Source organism: Lissotriton helveticus, chromosome 7 (genome assembly GCF_964261635.1).
Source record: "Lissotriton helveticus chromosome 7, aLisHel1.1, whole genome shotgun sequence".
Taxonomy (NCBI): Eukaryota; Metazoa; Chordata; class Amphibia; order Caudata; family Salamandridae; genus Lissotriton; species Lissotriton helveticus.
The window spans coordinates 1864196149-1864215001 of NC_136068.1; the positions used below are offsets into that span (position 1 = coordinate 1864196149).

General features: G+C 42.3%; 1 protein-coding gene across 1 annotated transcript in view; it reads right to left on the reverse strand.

Moving 5' to 3' along the window:
- Positions 1-18853, reverse strand: part of LOC144767801 (DBH-like monooxygenase protein 2) — a 240718-nt gene that overhangs the window by 49481 nt on the left and 172384 nt on the right. Inside the window, exon 8 of the mRNA XM_078651179.1 lies at positions 14407-14498. Coding sequence (XP_078507305.1) covers positions 14407-14498 — 92 coding nt within the window. The remainder of the gene's footprint in view (positions 1-14406; positions 14499-18853) is intronic.

Genomic DNA, 18853 nt, shown 5'->3' on the forward strand with positions numbered 1-18853 from the left:
TATGATCTAAAATGAACACTTTTCATTGGTTGAGAACTATTTTTTTTTCCCAAATGGTGAAAATCCCTCCTTCTTTCCTCACTCTGACTTTCATCATTGTGAGAGAAAGACCCTTTGTTACCAGTGAGCAATGGCTTCTTTACTAGCTTCAGCTGGTGCTTCCCCACCACCTCCACCACATCCAAGGAAGAGTGGACCACCTGCTAAAGTTATAATTCAGCAAGAAGAGGAAGAAGAGGAACAGGACGACCTAGATAATCTCCCTATTATGGCCAGAAGATCTGTTGTACCGGAAGTAACGGGACCAGAGGGCAGGGAGATGGTGCCAAATATACAAACGAGATTTCGTGAAGTAAAACAAGTCTGCGTACATTGCAGTGGAATCATTTGCTACGCAGAAAGTAGCATCACTCTGATCAACAGAGCTATTAACAATCATGCTCATGTTTGTCCGAAACTCCCCAAACAATAAATTCTTTTTTTTGTTTTCTTCCGCCTGTTGAGCCCTTTACAATGAATCGTTTTCGTTGCCCCCTCCGAAAAAAAAACAAAAAAAATATAAAACTGTTCAGAAAAATTCAAAAAAAGTAAAAAAATGTTCAGAAAAATAATAAAAAAAATATAAAACAACAAAAACAATTTAAAAAAAAGTTCTTTTCAGAACTACCTCCCCGTTATAAAAAAATTGGTTCAATATTTGCAACTGTGCCAACCTCTATTTCTCTTAGTTCGCTTCCCAGTTCGCTCCCCGGTACGCGAACCGGAAGCGAACCAAAAATTTTTTTTTATAAAAAAGAACAGTAAGTATAAGGGAAGGAAACAGACAGTTATGTTAAAAGAAAGACAGCTATAGGGGAGTAAACTAGAGATACTATTACCCGTAATCCACTGCTGATGATGTCACATATTACATCATTCATGACATGCTCAGTGACATCATCAGCAGAGGATTGCGGGTAACAGTATCCCTAGTTTATTCCCTATAGCTGTGTTTCTTTTAACATAACTGTCTGTTTCCTTCCCTTATACTTACTGTTCTTTAAAAAAAATTTTTTTTAGATCTGTCAGAAACAGTGAAAGTAATGAAATATAAAAGACTACGTAGAATATGAGCACTGTATGCAACAACTTTGACACTGACAGAAGCCTCACCTTCTCCATGCCTCCTACACAGTTCTACATGTACATCATAAATGCAAACAGAACAGAATTAATTATACATGTTAAATGGTTTATTTTTGCTGTTCTCAGAATGTATCAAATTTCACTAAAACAGTGACTTGAAGGTATTCATCATATAACAGCGGGGAAAAAAAAACACAATCAAAATGATTGTGTTTAAAAAACCCATACATTACAAATCAGAATTCAGAACTCCTTAAAGTTAACTTACTTTCCATGACGGCCAAGGATGTCCTATGAACAGCTTACACTCTGTTGTGCTGTTATTACTTTCAACCCGCCACTTTCTGAAAGAAAACCTCCATCGTTTTCAAAAACATGTTACATACAATAAATGACTTCTCGCTCTCTACCACACGATTCCACAAGGCCAAATCGTGTCAGAGCCATGTATAACTCTTGGATTTCTTGTAAGCCAATCCCGTCTTTTCGCATTTCCGCAACTTTCAGAATTAAAATGTTGAAGATCATTTACACAATCCTGGACTAGTAATATCTTCCCCTTCTTGCTCAATCATGTTCTACATTTCCTATCACACTGATACTGCTTACTATGAAGCAGACTTACACTACCTTTATGACTAGTACAATTATTTAATTCTCTACATCACTTTTAATCACAAAGCAATGTAAAACAGTAGACAGCATTGCAGACTTACATTCCCTCTACTCCATGTTTTGATTCGCTGCTTCAATTAGCTTATAAAAAGAAATAGTTTTTCTGAACTCATTCAAAGTGCACGTATTTCTCAATAACGTCCAGTGTTATGGTAAAAAGTTATGTCTCTGTACTACACTTATCCTCAAGGCCAAATAGTGTAGGAGCCATGAGAACTTCTTGAAATTCCTCAGAGCACATCCCGAGATTCTTTCCCTAAAATTTTGGTTTTAAAAACACCAGGTAAGAGTTTTTAAGGTCATATGGCAATTTTTTTTTGAAAATTAAAACAGAATCATTGCAGAATGACCAGCCATTTCTACACTTTAAATAAGCTGTATAATGTCCTGATGTTATTGAAGGACCATCATGATATATAATTGCTACAGTTACAAAAGTCCTTCCTGATATTGACAACTGTGAAGCCACAAAATTTTTAATTAAAGTTGTCAATTTTGTTCCATCAGGCCTACATCGTTGGAACATTAAAATGACATACTGGCCATATGTTCGTATAAATAAAGTGGACATCATTTCAGATTTACATTGGCTACACTCCATGTTGTGATCAGCTGCTTTTACTAGCTTATTAAAAGAGACTGATTTACTGTCTGGCAAAGTTAAATATATAAATCTTTCTGAGTCTACACTAGTAGTAGTTGATACCCTACAGTTCTCGCAGTCATGCTGCCATTGATAAGAAAGCCCAAACAGGTGATCTACATCTACACCTTCATCATGCAATACATCAAGCATATACATTAAAAACTCCTGACAATCTTGCTGACTATTTTGAGAGAATTGTGTTTGGCCTGAACATCTGTCTAACAGATTTCGAATTTCAGACACACTTTCTATGTTTGTTCTATCAGTGCTACATTTCTCTAACACAGAATTTAACAAACTGCAAAATCTTTGATCCGAATTGACCATAATCTGTTCTTTTAAAGTTTCTAGAGAAAAGACAACATTAACCACTACATTAGCATAGCAGTTGACACCAGAACTGTTTTCAAATTGAAAACCAACAACATCTTCAACAGAATCCTTTTTGTTTCTGCTTATAATTTCAGGTTCATCAACTTTTCGTCTTTTTGCTACAACCTCCCCAGTATTGGTCACATTTCTTCGTTTCCGGCCTACCACACGTTTCTCAAACAAAGGATACTGAGGCAAATGTGACGCATACTCTCTTCTCAACCTATTGTATTCCTTAACACAATCTAGATCCGCACAAATGTTTGTGACATCACACTCAATCAAGTACAATCCCGATAAAGTTCTAACTCGTGACAATGCCACATATGCCATACCCTCCTTGAACACAGAACTGCCAATATTCACCAATGCACAGTCTACACTTAAACCTTGCGATTTATGGATTGTCACCGCATATGCCAAGCAAACAGGAAACTGCTTACGACGAACATATAAGTCTTTTACAAGCAAAAATCTAGCAGAACAACGAGCAATTAGCTGTACTTCCTCAATGCCATCAAATTTAATTTTTAAAAATTCAATTCCATCTCTATTTCTGTATTTCACAAAATCAACAACATTACCCATTGATCCATTTACCAGACCTCTTTCAACATGTAAATTCCTTCTTAAAATTATACGGCAGTTCAAGCACACATTCAGAGTCTTTTCAAAACCCGCAGTTTTAGATATACTCTTCTCTAATGAATCCAATTTTGTTTTCAGATTCTCAGACAAAATAATTGTTGATCCCATATGCTCTACTCTGTCAATAGCTTCCAATTTCACAATCTCTTGCTTTTCTAAATGCAACATTTTGTTGTTGAATTTGGCACATTCTGCAAGAGTTGGCATCAAACATATTCCAGATTTTTTCTCAGTAACTTTCTGAAAAATATTCTCAGGCACAACATCTTCGTCTGGATATAAATGTGTCAGTAATCGTGCATGTAAAGCTTCTTTCCCATGCTCGGTCACTTTTCCAATTCTAACATCTTGTAGAATAGTCTTGTAAACTTCATCCTTTGCCTGACGCATATTTTCATGCAGTTCAGCATAATTGAAGTTTAACCATATATTGACGTTGCCAATACTCCCTAAGCACTTCCTGGTATCTTCATGCGTGAGCATTTTGAACACAGGTTGCCCTTTCACTGGTGTCAGCTGCAGAAGATCTCCAAAAACAATGATGTGTTTGCCACCAAATAACACATCATACTCTGTTTTGAGAACTTCTTGCATTCTCAAATGCACAAAGGCAAGCATGACATTGGAAACCATGCTTACTTCGTCAATGATAAGAAGTTTCATTTTCCTCAAGACTCTTGAAACTTCAAAACAAGCATCTCCAGATAGCTTGTGATATTCTAATTTGTTGTCATGCTCCACTGGCAGCATCAGTAAACGATGTAAAGTAATCCCTTTAATGTTATGTGCTGCCAGTCCAGTTGGAGCGGTGACAACACAAGACAGCGATGACTCTGTCCTTTCCTGCAAATAACATGAAATTGCTTTAATAAGGAAACTTTTTCCAGTTCCCGCTTCTCCACTCACGTACAGTCGGACAGGCTTCAACGACGTACATGAGCACTCTTTCTTATCATGACTTAATCCATGATCAATTTGCATGGTAAGTTCGTCATATATTTTCCTCTGCTCAACGTTGAGTTGTCTTTCCAACTCTTCTAAGTTAACCGCATCCTCCTGAGCATGTGCCATGGCTCTTTCCACTTCATTCATAGCAGTGGCAGCTTCATTTTCGATAAGAGGTCCTCCTAGTGGATCCTGACTCAATGAAGCAGAACTCTGACTGTCCTGAGAACTGTCTCTGGCAATCTCGGCTGCAATCGTTGCTTCCTGCTCAATTTCCACATTCAACATTTCTACATATTTGGGAAAAGCAGGACATTCTATGGTCTCCTTGGCAGCATTGAAAGAGTCTTCGTAACAGAGGAAATCTCCAAGCAGTTCCTCTTCTGCACGCCAAGGCTTAAAAAGTTGCAAAAGTGCTAAATAGAAAAACTCCTTTTTTTCAGGAGATTCGCCACTCAATTTTCGATGGTTTATCAAGTGGCATTTTCTTTGCTTGACCAGACATCCCTCACTTCCTATTACAGCATACACTCCTTTCTCAATATCTTCTTTGATGTTCCTCTTGAATATGTAATTTTGCAGAACCTCATACAGACAAACATTCTCGAGGTGACTGCTTCGATTTGGATAATATGTATCCAACATGTTGCTCTTCAAAATGTCGGTACTGTTTGGCTCCTTTTCCGCCAAATACTCAATTTCCCGCACAGGTTTCAGAACTCGATTACGCGTTGCAGCAAGACCAACACTCGCCCAAACGATACTCCTGGACTTGGCATAGAGACTTGCTGAAGACAACCGGTCAGAACATTCGTAAGCTCCGATTTCTCGATGCGACAACATCTTCAGACTGAAACTGTACAACTTCTTGCTGAGGCTCTTTTCATGGGAAATGTCCTCCCACATATCCTTCAATTCTGTCTTCTCTTTTTTGGTGATGTAAGATGTCACATACCTAGCCACAGCCATACAGTTATCAGCCACAAACTGTATATCCATGTTAGCATTCTACATGGACAAAATCACCGGGTTGTAGTCGTTGATGTACTTAGACTCTTCGTTCCTCTTCAAATTGTATGTGTTTTTAGGTGATTTCTTCATCACATTATGTCGCAGCGAAGACATCAAACTGTTCACTCTTCCTTTAGAAATCACCGATCGTGGAAAGCTGAAACGACATTTGGTGTAGAACTTGTCTTTGTTCCAGAATTTACGACGACAGTACTTTCCACATCGATGGCTTTGGAAACGTAGAACTTTTTCTCTTAGGCTTTTTTTCTCCTTTGCGTTTGGAACAGCACACGTAGAATACTGTTCTATGAAACTCATCACTGAGTCGTCTGCATCCGTTCCAAATTTAGGTGCATCCTTGATCCACAGCAACATATGTATATGAGGAGCACCTCTTGCTTGGTACTCCTTTCTCCAGAAGAAATCCAACACCTCTCCAAGAGGTGGATTCTTCTTATTCATGATGAAAGACATCATAGCTTCAAATCTATGATTGAAGTACCTGCATACATTCACTGGATCCAAAGAGCACAGTTCTCCGGGTGTCTTGAATTCGATATTTTCAATGTTTCCATTTGCCTCTCGTAGAAATTCAAGTAAGTCTTCCCAGCCATACTCGGCACAGCTCAGAGTGAGGAACCATGTGGGAGTACCTAAGTTCCTCAGCATACATTTTAAATCACCATGACGACGGTACCAGTACTCATTAGTACCACGCTGACACGCCATGAGATTAATCAGGTGAGAATCCAAAATACTGTCTTGGACATTGACTTTATCCATAAAGTCACTTGCCGAGATGTTTTGCATGTGTATACCACTTTTCAAGATGTGGTTCACTGCATATGACAGTCCAGACAGATCGCTTTCAAACAGGAGATGAAACAAATAGGGAATGCATTGTCGAAACCTAGCATCTCCTGCATACAATCGCAAAGTCCGGTATTCAGAAGCAGGAATTTGATGAGGTCGCTCATCATATCTTCCTCCCTGACCTGTTGGAAAAAGCTGTGGGAAACACCGAGCTTCCAAACTTTCCTCCCAAACACTAATGGGACTCCCTTTGGCTTGTTTCATTTGAAACAACTCAATAGCATTCCCCATGACTTCCTTGGAATGCAAAGGATGAACACTATAATGTTCATATATTTCTTCACTAGTACAGGGTTCTACTTTCTCAATTTGACCAGCACACAAATCGCTATCCTCTTCCTCACTTACTTCCTCTTCTGCAACATATACATTTTTATAGTATTTATTATATTTTTTCAAATACAATGTTGCCCTTTTGACTTTCCTAACATCTACTAAATCTTGCCATATTTTCTTATTCTTTGTCGGAACCCCATTAACTAAGATAACCAGAGGTTCCTCTTCCACTTTTTCTACTCCAATTGTGTTAATGTTTTTCTTCAAATCTAGAGGCAAATAAACAACTCTTCCCTTTAATCCTCTCTGTAAATCTGATGGAGGCAATTTCCCTGTCTTTGGCTCCATTCTTACAATAGCCTGAAAGGGATGGATACTTTGAATCAAAATAGATTCATAAGTATTTAAATCCTTCAATTCAGAAGGAATTTCAACCAATTCCAGATTATTATGAACTGCTCTAGCAGGCATCTGGTTTTCATTTAATTTGTTACAACAATAAGTACACACACGTTGATCCAATCCCAAATCAAAACAATTTTCTACCATCAAGTATGTTGTAAGATCCTTCCATTCACTATTATTTTCCCTTTCACTTTTTCCATATAAATCCACTAACTTAGTCTGATTCTTATAATAAGTGCGTCGACAACACACACAAGTGAAATTTGGCCTCTCACTTGATTTCACCTCAAACGTCGCAATTTCCCTCTGGAAATTATCTGTACTGGAAACCTGTACACTATCTTCCACATTACTCTCTTCTTCTTGGTCAATTTCAACATTCTCCTCTTTACTTCCAAAGTAACAAAACTCAATTTCTTCACATATATTCTTCACATCTATTTCAGAACCATGCAAAAGAGCAGCGCATAATTGTTTTAGAATAATTGCTGGACTCTTAGCATAATACAACATTCTAACTAATTTCCTCACTTTATTATGATGCACTGCTAGCATCCTGAAATGATGAAAAACACTCTGGCATACTCTCCTGGAAAGACAAGCCAGTGAATGACCATGCAAACCTATCACTTCTCTCACTCTGCAAGGATCTAATTCTTGCAACAACTTCATTTTCTGCTTCAAACTTTTCTTACTAAATGACCGTATAAAATCACAAAGCAAATTGATGGAATCCTGTCGTACACTGCAAATACTACTACACTTCCAGGTGTACACAGGACCCTTAGGACGTCTCCCTAAAACCTCATTACCTAACACCTCTTCTATCTCTGTTCTCACAAGTTTTTCTTTTTCAACTGGACAACCATCTTTCACTTCATAAGCTCGACCACTGGTGTCAACTGCATGCACCAAATCATTATCCTGGAAATAACTCTCCTCATTAAAAAATGCCTCAGAGCTTGAACTATGCATCCATTCTCCAGAAAAAACTTCACAAAAATTACTACGATTAACTATTCTCTTCCATCTACTATTTCTTTTGAAATCATAAATTACCTTGTTTAGCTTCCTAATTCTATTGATTGTCAAAATAAATAACTTACGTTTAATTTCAAATGCCTGATCAATAACTTTCTCAACTATTTTTTTTCTCTTATAAAAAACCACTTTCTGCTGACCTTTCTTAATATTTTTTAACAAATTCCCAATTATCCTGTTGCGGAACATTCGTTTACGAATATCCCTAAACTGTTGTTTCCTTCTACTTTCATGCATAGAGTTATCTCTTACTCTAGCAGTAACATTTCTCATTGGCCTTTCCTTACCATTTGAATTCTGTCTCCTTTTCTGGAGTGAAACATTTTCTGTAGTAATATTTTTTTTACTACACATATTTCTTATGACTGTTTTTCGACTCTTACCCGGTGCTTTCTTGGTGACTTGACAAATCTTTTTGTTAGAGGACTGCTGCAATATTCCATGCTCCTGCTGTCTTTGACGTTTTCCAGCCTTTCTTACTCTTTCTTTGCTAGGCATCCTAAAATCTTGAAATAATCTGCAGTTGAATCTGTGGTAAAATATAATAAAAAATGTTATTAACCACTATTACCCAACAGTAAATTAATAACAGTCATCAAAAACTTAACACACTACTTAAGTATATAATATACTGAAGCCTATCTCCAATTTTTCACTGAACAGGACTCATCTCTTCTTAACCTTGGATAAACCTCACCTACTCTGTGTCCCCTGCACATAATTAAATGTAAAGGGGCAGATTTATATTAACTAGCACATCCCCAGGGATGCACCAGTTAACGTGCACCGCTGCTCTGCCACCCACGGTGTGCCGCATTTACAATCAGATAGGACAAAGCTACATCAAAACCCTGCGCCTGCTTGAAGCAGGCATAGATCTTGACGCAGGTAGGCTGAAAGCTAAAGCAACAACTAAGTGTCGTGTGCAGAAGTTACAAAAAAGGAAAAATGGCGTTTAAACCAGTAATGAGACCATGCTAACGTAATACAGAGTAAAAATATCCAGGATCTACATCAGTTTGGGGTTCACGAACCTGGCAGGTACAAGGCACTGAGGCTTTCCACCGTGCATGTCTCATCCCAAAACATATGTTGTTTGTGAATGAAACAATTTCCCAGACCAAATGCTTTGGATTGGCTACTTCTAAAAAATTAAACACCCCTACTATCCCGGAGTTAGAGGAATACGATGGTTGGAGTAATTTTACTCGTTGTCTATTAAAGATTTACAGGCCCTACTCCGTAATTCTTCCTTTAACATTTCCAGTATAAATCCAAAAGGTTGACTGCTTTGGCAACGTGCCTTATCCACGGTTTAATAACGCTGCCTTTTGCTTTATATAAGTTTTCAAATTGTATGAAATATATACCAATAGGTCGTTATTAACCTTTAGGTAGTGGTTTTCTTCATCAAGTCTGGTCGCTTCCATACACATACAGATTTTCAAAGATGATCAAGAACTTTATCTGAATGGAGAGGGATGCACTGAGACGCCAGATCATTCACTAATGTGTAGGCACAGACAGTTACACGGTTCATGCAACAAACACCGACCAAATATGGCTTGCGTGTTGCAAGGCACGCCAGTTCCTGCTATCATCCCCACGTTCAAGTTCTTCGAAAATGGTAGTTATTTGATGCTCAATAATGAAGATTGTTCTGGGTTAATTAAAAGTATTCATTTTATCGTAACAGTAAATGAACGGGTTATTTGCTGCAGAAATGTTCTATTTCCTCCCACACATGAACATAGGGAGTTTTCAATCTGGCCACAAATACCAACCTTGGGAGCACATTTCAACAGCATGGCAAGAATAAGAGCTCTTTTGTCTCAGAGAGAGGTGGCCTTGAGTTCGGCCCGTGAAACTTTCGTGCTTCACATAGCGAACACCCGTACAGAGGTGCAGACCCTTTTAAATACAGATTCGACTTTGCATTTCAGCAAGATTACCCATTCATTTCCATGCAGCAGGAGGCCCATAGGAATGAAGGTGCAATTTGCGATTAGCAATTACCTCATCGCAAATTACGAATTTTTCCGACGGTGCAGGGGTATCTCAAGAACACCCTGCTGCACCCCTGAAAAAAAAATTTGGGGTCATATGGCGCACATAAATTTTGAAAACATTCCTTTACCTCAAAAACGATTTTCAACTCATAATTTGAAAACACTGCACATGGGGAAATGACTTAAAATGTCCTTAAGACACATAAAAGCATTTTTTGATTGCCTTTGCAGCATGTTTCAGTCACCTTTAACATGCCTATGTAACGGAAACATTCAAAATCTAAATTTGCCATGCACAGGTGGGAGCATATTTACAAGCAATTTGCTCCACAGACAAACTTCTTACATTGAAATGGGAAAAATAACATCAGAGACTCTCAATTACCTTATAAAGAAGCAGACACCATTATGTCCTTCTCATCAATATTAAAACCATTGCTTTTTCTCAAAAACGATTTACAAGTCATAATTTGAAAACACTCCACAGCTCCTATGCACATAAAAGCCCTGTCAGTACTAATACTTCACATTTTCTCCAATTACAATTTCTCAAAGAAACAAAATCTATTTGTGAAACACTTGAGACAAAGCAACATTTGAAAAACACAACTTTCTTCATAATTTTCTCCTTAAAGCACACTATTTTCTATCTAAATTAAAGAAATTTTTTCTCACCTTAGCAAATACTTTGAGTTTCAAAACAGTCTCAGAAACACACCAATTTGTCTTCAGCAGAGCAAAAGGTATGCACTCCAGAGTCTGCAGCTATCAAAAGCACAGAAATGCTGTAATTCCTCACACAGATCTCTCATGTCACCCAATCAAAACTCTTCCCTCACTTTTTTTCAAAGCAAAACCCTTCCCCCCTCTGCCCCCTCTCTGCTTTTTCTGCATAGCAACCACCTCTTGCAAAACCTCTCACACAACAATGTTGCAATTGAACTCTGAACTCTCAGTGCACCTGCATATCCAAAGCATTCTTTCATTTAATGATTTTTTCTTCGCCACTCAAAATACATCTTTCAACGAACTCATCCATGCACACTAACTTTCTGTTTTCAGCAATCAAAATCCACCAATCACTCTTACTGCTTCATTAACACAGAAACTCCTCAGTTTTTTTCATTTTACACTCTCATTTTTTCAACTGCCATTTCATTGCCACACTTCATCTGACTGCAGGAGAACCTTCTCTCGCCATGTTTTCTGTCTGGATTGTTGGACATAGCTACATCTATTGGGCTCAAAGGTACGCTGAAAACAGGAATTTACCTAACCTCAATTTACAAGATGTGGAAATTAAGTGGTTTGGCCACAGAGGATTAAAATGTCACCAATTGATACCATTGGTGAAAACCTTTATGCATTTTCCAAAACCTGACCTGTTAATTGTGCACTGTGGAGGTAATGATTTGGGCACTTTGACTGGGGTAGGTCTGGAAATGCTTTTAAAGGACACCTTTGAGCAATTGATGGCACTTTTTCCTCAGACTGCCTTGGTATATTCAAATATATGCCAAAGACAGAAATGGAGGTGGTCGAACCAATTTTGTCCACAAATTGAGAAATCGAGGAAGCATGTAAACAAATCTGTTTCAGCTTACATGAGAGACCATGGAATGGGCTCCCTGTACAACAATAACTTGCGTTACTACATGCAAGATATCTACAGAGGAGATGGAGTTCACTTCTCAGATGAGGGCAACAGAGTTTTCACTCTGAATTTAAGAATGTGCATTGGTACCTACTTATAAGTACCTAAATGTACCATAAACCCAAAAGCTCTTCTCAGAGCTACCCTACATCTGATCACTCACAATTATTATTGTACTCTAACTTTTTTCACTAATTTTCAAGAAAGTACGCTCCCCAGAACGCTTCCCGGTTCGCGAACCGAGCGCACTCCACGCAAAAAAACTAAAAAAACGGTATATATTTTTTTGCCCTGCGAGAACCTTTCAAAGCCTCCACATCAAACCTAGGGGGTCAGGGACGATCTACTATGCCCCCTTATGGTCATTTGCCCCTTCGCTTTGGCCTCCTCTTGTCTCTCGATCCTACCGAGAGACAAGATGGCGGCCGCTACGGACTGTTTGGAATGTTTACAGACGCCGAAAAACCAATCAGCTTCGCAAACCTCCGTAACGCGAAAAGTACGCGAAGCGGAGCGCTGTTACAGATATATATCTTTTTTTGAACGTTAATTTCTCAAAATCCACTGGAGCACATATATTGAGACCTAGCAAAGGCACATCGGGCTACCAGTCCCTACAATTTTGCCAAGTTTCGTGCAAATCCATTCAGCCGTTCGATTATTATTATTATTTTTTTTTTTGCCCCGCGGGGCCCTTTTAAAACCTCCACATCAAACCTAGGGGGTCAGCGAGGATCTACTATTCCCCCTTATGGTCATTTGCCCCTTCGCTTTCGCCTCCTCTTGTCTCTCGATCCTACCGAGAGACAAGATGGCGGCCGCTACGGACTGTTTGGAATGTTGACAGACGCCGGAGAACCAATCAGCTTCGCTTCACAAAGCTCCGTTGCGCGAAAAGTCCGCGAACCAGAGCGCTAACCGGTCCGCTGTTACAGATATATATCTTTTTTTAAACGTTAATTTCTCCAAATCCACTGGAGCACATATATTGAGACCTACAAAAGGCACATCGGGCTACCAGTCCCTACAATTTTGCCAAGTTTCGTGCAAATCCATTCAGCCGTTCGGGCTAAAAGTGAGGCCAACCGCCCTATGGAAATTAACATGGGAAAAACGCGTTTTGGGACCCCCCTTTTTTCTCGGCCCCCCCTTGACGAACCCCCCCCAAATTTTCAAAGGCTGCTCAGAAACAAAATGTGCCATTTTCCTGAAAATTTCAGCCAATTCCGTCCACAAACGGCAAAGTTATTAGACATAGAATTTTCAAAAAACCCATAGAGAAAAAATCCTAACTATATATACCTACTGGCGACCGCCAGTAGGTAATATATACATATATATATATATATATATATATATATATATATTAATATCGCTTATGTTAGAATTTTGGGAAAGTATTGTGCACATTCTGAATATTGTGGATATCTTGTATAAAATGCTAATATTATTAATTAGATTTTTGTTTCCTCAGTTTTTTTTACATTTTGTCAGGTATTACATCCATTACCACCACTTAGAGGGGTGTTAACCGTACCTGATTGACTTATATTTACTGGAACAGGCACATATATCTATTTAAGTAAAGCCCCTAAAATGACTCCTGCTCATCACTTTTTTGAAGCCTCTTAATACTATGTAACAAATGTTTCTGCAAGTAGTGACACATATTTTAGTTTTATTATAGCTTCTGTATTGGATGTATGAGTGTCTACAAATGTAATTATTACTTTCCATTGTATTTTGTAATTAGCCCATATTAATGAGATTATGTTGAATAATGTGGCACTTAAAGTTACATTTATTTGTTTCACAAATACCTTTGTATTTCTCTTAGTAAATTTGGTATATATTTCTGTCCTTGTCTAGTTATATGAAATTGTATAAAATATATGTAATAAATCTGAACACAAAACAAATACTTCTTGAAACCAAGGAACAGTTTTATTTGATTAATCATGTGCCTCCACTACAAGGGTTCAAGTCAAGTTATATATGTGTGATAACTCCTTTTAGTGAATGTATCTAAATTATGAGTTGTACAGATTGTATCCAACCCGGTAATTACAGGGTATTATAAACTTTTTAAACCCCCACAGAATTTCAGCAGATCAACCCTGCCTATGTTTACTGGGTCAGGAATTTCTACTAAATACCAAAAGATGGAGATTTTGGTCAGGTAATTACCCAAATCTGCATCGCATGCTTATTGTTTGAGCTTGGAATAGGCAATAATTATTGCAATTGATACATCTCTAGCAGCAGTGCCGGATCGTATCAAGTTCCATTTTTAACACATCTGACATTGGGTGACTGGTAAAGAAGGCCTTCCTCTTGCCCTGGACTCGAGTCATTGGCCAAAAGTAGGTCATTTTCCCATACTGCATCTACTTTATTTAAGGGTAAGCTCATGCAGGGTCAAGACAATCAGTGTGCGGTTTTCCTCTCATGTCATTTTCAACAGTTTCTAAGCAACCTTGATGACCTTATTTGAAAATTTCAATAATGAAAACTCTGAGTCCCATTGGACTGATGAACTGAAGTCTGGTAACAGAAACACAAAAAAGTGAAATCCTTTTGTGGTCTGCATTGTGAGAATCAATTGTAAATTCTAACGATAATAAAACAATATTTACAATTTTGTATTGTTGTGTCACTGATTTCATGCTGATCAGTATCCTTAGTGATCACCCTTGGAGATGCCAACACACCACGGGTCTGCTTACCTGTACTGTACCACCTGTACTGCTGTTCCCGTCAGGTGAGTATGGAGGAGGCTAGCAAACACCTGCATATCTGGAATCACCTGGTCAGTCATCTACAACAATAATGGACACATGTCTTCAGGGAACAGTGCTGTACATCAGCAGTCCTGCTTCAAGCCACTCCCAAAGCCCGCCGCAGTTAGACTAGCTCATGCTGAAACAAGGGACATCTCAGAGGGTGGTTGCTATGGGTGACAATGTTTTGGTCAAAGAGAGAAAGGATCACTGAACATTGTCCCCTCTGTAGAACGAGCATGATTTATATCCATAAAACTAACTTTCACTGAATGAGTGGGGATACAAATAATGAGTCAATCGAAAAGCAATAATCTCATTCATCCAACCAAAAGATAATTCAGTGGCTGGAGCTTGACATGTACATTGATTTACACTGCCTTACGTCAGTAGGAGGAGTTTCTGTTCTCGGACCCTGAGGAAATGGACACAAAATTGGGGCCCATAGTTCTCGTGGCAATATTGCAGGTATATTTTAAGCATACATCGGCCAAATATGGTTCTAAAATGCGTAGGTGTAAATACAGGGCCCCAGGGGAAGTGAAGACGCAGTTTAGTCTTCCCCTGGGGTCGTTCGCGCGGCTAGGGCCAGGCTGTGGGTAGGGGTGTGGGTATAAGAATGCAGGAGAGGAAGGCGACTTCCTCCTCCTACATTCTGACATTGTCGGGTGGAGTAATTTTTTGTTTGATGTTAGGAAGTTAGGTAGGCTTTTTGGGGGGTTTCAAAGTGCTGCAGCTGGATGTCGACGTGGCCCACTGGTCGGTGGAGCGGTTTGGTGTTGTCCGCTTGCGGTGTTGCGGCGGCGGTTTGCATGGGACTATGGCCAACGTGTCGGCCGCAAAGGTAAGGGAGACCTTGAGGGTTCTGGGGCGGGCCGGGCCGGAGGACTTGTTCAGGCCGAGGGTCCTTATTGAGGCATGGGTGGGGCTTGAGCGGGTCCCCCGGGCGGCCTCCACGGATGTATCTGCGGCTGTGATGGCATGCCTGGAGGAGCCATCACCGCAGGGCCGAGGTGCTCCTGGGAGGGGGCGGGGCGCAGGGGAAAGAGGAGCATCGCGCGGAGGCCAGCGCAAGAGCCTTCCTCCGTGCCTGGATGGGTAAGGGGGAGTGAGGAACCCCCCCTCACAACCAATGGTATTAGCCCAGAAGGAGGGGGTGGGGTGCAAGGGCATGCCTGCACTCTATGAAGGACACACTCTCCTCGGTGCCTGTGTGGGAGGTGGGGCTGGGGACAGTGGGGGTAGCCCCTGTTTGTTTAAAAGAGGCTGAGCATTGGGTGGACAGTGAGAGAGAGGAGGCGGCATGCAATGAGGCTGGGTTTCTTGGGGGGACATGCCCATCGAGCTTTTGGGGGGCCGGTGATCTCGCCCCCCGGCCCTAAAGGGGGTTGAGGAGAGGGGCATCAGGGTGTGCCTGGGGGCTGGAAGGTCTTGGGGTGGGTGGCCCCCCAGTGCAATTACTCCTTGGGGGCACATGCAGGGTGTAGGGCCTAGGGGGCATTGGCCAACCCTGTTGCCCAGGTGGGAGGCCATGGACCTGGAAGCCAGGATCAGGGAACAGCGTCAGCTGGTACAGGAGTCAGAGGCTCAGTGGGCAGAACTGGAAGCGCTCAGGGCAGGGTCAGTCTGGGATGAAAAGAGGGGCCCCCTATGCCCACCTCGGAAGAGGAGCAATGGGCGGAGCAGGAGGATAAGGAGAGAGTGGAGAGGGCCCGGCGAGACCCAGTGGGGGGCAGAGGGGTGCAGCCAGTGCAGTCAGGGATGGCCTTGATGGTGGCGAGGCCCGACAGTGCCAGAGCCCGCCCAGGTTGGAGCGACCTGGGGGTAGGGGGGATCCCAGCTGGCGGAGGTCAGCAAAGGGTTGCAGTTTTGGTGGGGTACAAGACGGCCTCTGGACGCTGTCGTGAAGCAGCAAGGGGGTCTGCTGCGGCCTTCCCTCCAGCATGGGAGCGGGCAACAGCGTTGTGTGTGGTGCGGTACGTGAGGTTGTGTGGAAGCCTGTGGCAGATGAGCCTGTTTTGGAATTGGACTATGGTTCAGAGAGTGATGAGTTGGAAGACGGGGAGGTGAGGGATGACTTGGACAGGATAGGGGGTGCAGAGCAACAGTGGTCTTGGTGTTGTACAGGCCTCACAGAAGAAGACGGGCAAGGTGAAAGCGTCTACCACTAAGGCCAGCAGCTCGGAAGGATGGTCGTGAGTGACGCGCACGCCTTTGTCAGGTGAGGGGGCTTGGTGGTCTGCTTGGAAAGAGGGCCCGAAGGAGGGCTGGAAGAAGGCTTGCCGGACTGTGGGTCTGGAGGACATGTCTGTGCGGGACACAGGGGGAGTGGCAGCTGGTGTGTGTCGGGCGCCCATAGCTGCGACAGGCAAGGCGGTGGTGACGGCTGGGGTCCAGACTGACAAACCTGTAGGGAAACAGGACAAGACTCATGGGAAGGAGGACAAGGATGGAAAGGGGGAGGACAAGCATTAGAAGAAACTGCCATGCATGGGTTTGGCCAGGCTCCTGGGGTCCCACTTATCGCATAAGTTTAAGAGTAGGATTTGGAAGCATGAATACGTAGAGATATTCAAGCTCTTGCACAGGGAAGTGCAAGCGCAGGAAGGATCTAAGGAGGAGGAATGGGAGCTGACTAGGCGACCCAGGGTGCCAGTGAGCATGGAGAATTGGACATCTGCCTTTCTCATCTACGCAAGTATATATTGCGAAAAGCACTTAGATAGGGCTATCCCCCTGTTGAAGTGCATGGATATTATAAGGAAGGCGCAGTTACAATTTGGTTGAGTTATGATGAGGAGTTCTGGGCACGGGTTAGTGTGAACCTCGACAAACCGTGAAATTGATCAGGAGCTGTGGATGCAGTGGATGGCATTGACGCACTCATCGGCGTCCAGGCACACTGCCAGTGGTTTTCTGGTCCCTTATCGGTCCTTTCCGTCGCGGCCTGCCCAGTCTAGGGCGGGGGGCTGCTACACTCGCAGGACACACCACCCAATCGGCTAAGCCGGGCACCAGCACTACCGGTGCCTGCTGGAGCAACAACAAGGGATATTTCTCACGGTACCCTTGTAAGTTCAAGCATGAGTGCTCCAAATGTGGAGGCCGGCATGCGGTACCTCAATGTTTCACCTTGGTCACGCCTTCGGAGCAGTGGCGAAACACAAATGCCAAGGGTAGGGGGCAGCCGGAACAGAAGGGCGCCTACTCCGGTTAAGGTGAACGTGATGGCCCCGTGTCTCTCGTGTTACCCAGACAGGGAGACGGCTTTGAAGTTGCAATGGGGTTTCACAGAGGGCTTTCGTGTGGGCTACCAGGGACCGAGGGTTCGGAGATGGGCAGACAATCTTACATCAGCTAAAAAGTTGCCGGGGTGGTGGTGGCAAAATTGCAGAAGGAAGTGTTGGAAGGCAGGGTGGCGGGCCGTTTGCGGACTGGCCCCTTGGGCATTTGATCGTTTCCCCATTGGGAGTCGTGCCAAATAAGGAGGAGGGTGAGTTTTGCATGATACATCACTTCGCCTGGCCGGAAGGACAGTCCTTGAACGATTTCATTGCAGAGGTAGACTCACGGGTACTCTATGCGTCGGTGGATGATACCATTCGCCTTGTGCGGGTGTGTGGGCCATAGGAGGAACTAGCAAAGTGTGATATCAAATCTGCTTTCCGCCTCCTACCAATTCACCCGATGGATTTTGCTCTGCTGGGGATGCAGTTTGCAGTGGCCGTCTACATGGACAAGGTCTTGCCCATGATGTGTGCCATTTCCTGTGCGCTTTTCGAGACGTTTAGCACATTTTTGCAATGGGCTTTTACAAAGATTAGCGGGAATCATGATGTGACTCACTATCTGGACGACTTTCTCTTCCTTGGGAAAGATCTCACAGGGGTCTGTGGCAGGGCTCTGTCACAGTTTCAGGAGATGGCGCAGCGCTTTGGAGTCCCTTTGACTCTGGAAAAAACAGCTGGGCCCAGCTGATGCTTGACTTTCTTGGGAACAGAGCTGGATTCTATTCACCGGATGACTCGCCTCCCGCTGACAAAGGTGGAGGAGATACTAGCATGTTTGCTGTGGGTGATTGGTGAGAAGAGGATTGCGTTGAGGGCAGTGCAGCAACTGTTGGGTTTCCTGAACTTCGCATGTAGGGTGCTGAGGGCTGGACGGACGTTCTGCAGGTGGCTCGGCATGTCGGGGGCAGTCTTACCACATCCCAGGGTCCGGATTTCCATGGGAGTGCGGGCTGACTTACGGACAAGGCTGACGTTACTCACTGTTTTCAACGGGGTGTCACTCGACTATGTGGAGGAAAGGATGCTCTGGCAGATCCAAATTTACTCTGACGCAGCCTGGGCAGCTGGTTTTGGCATCTTTTGGGATGGCAGATGGTGTGCTG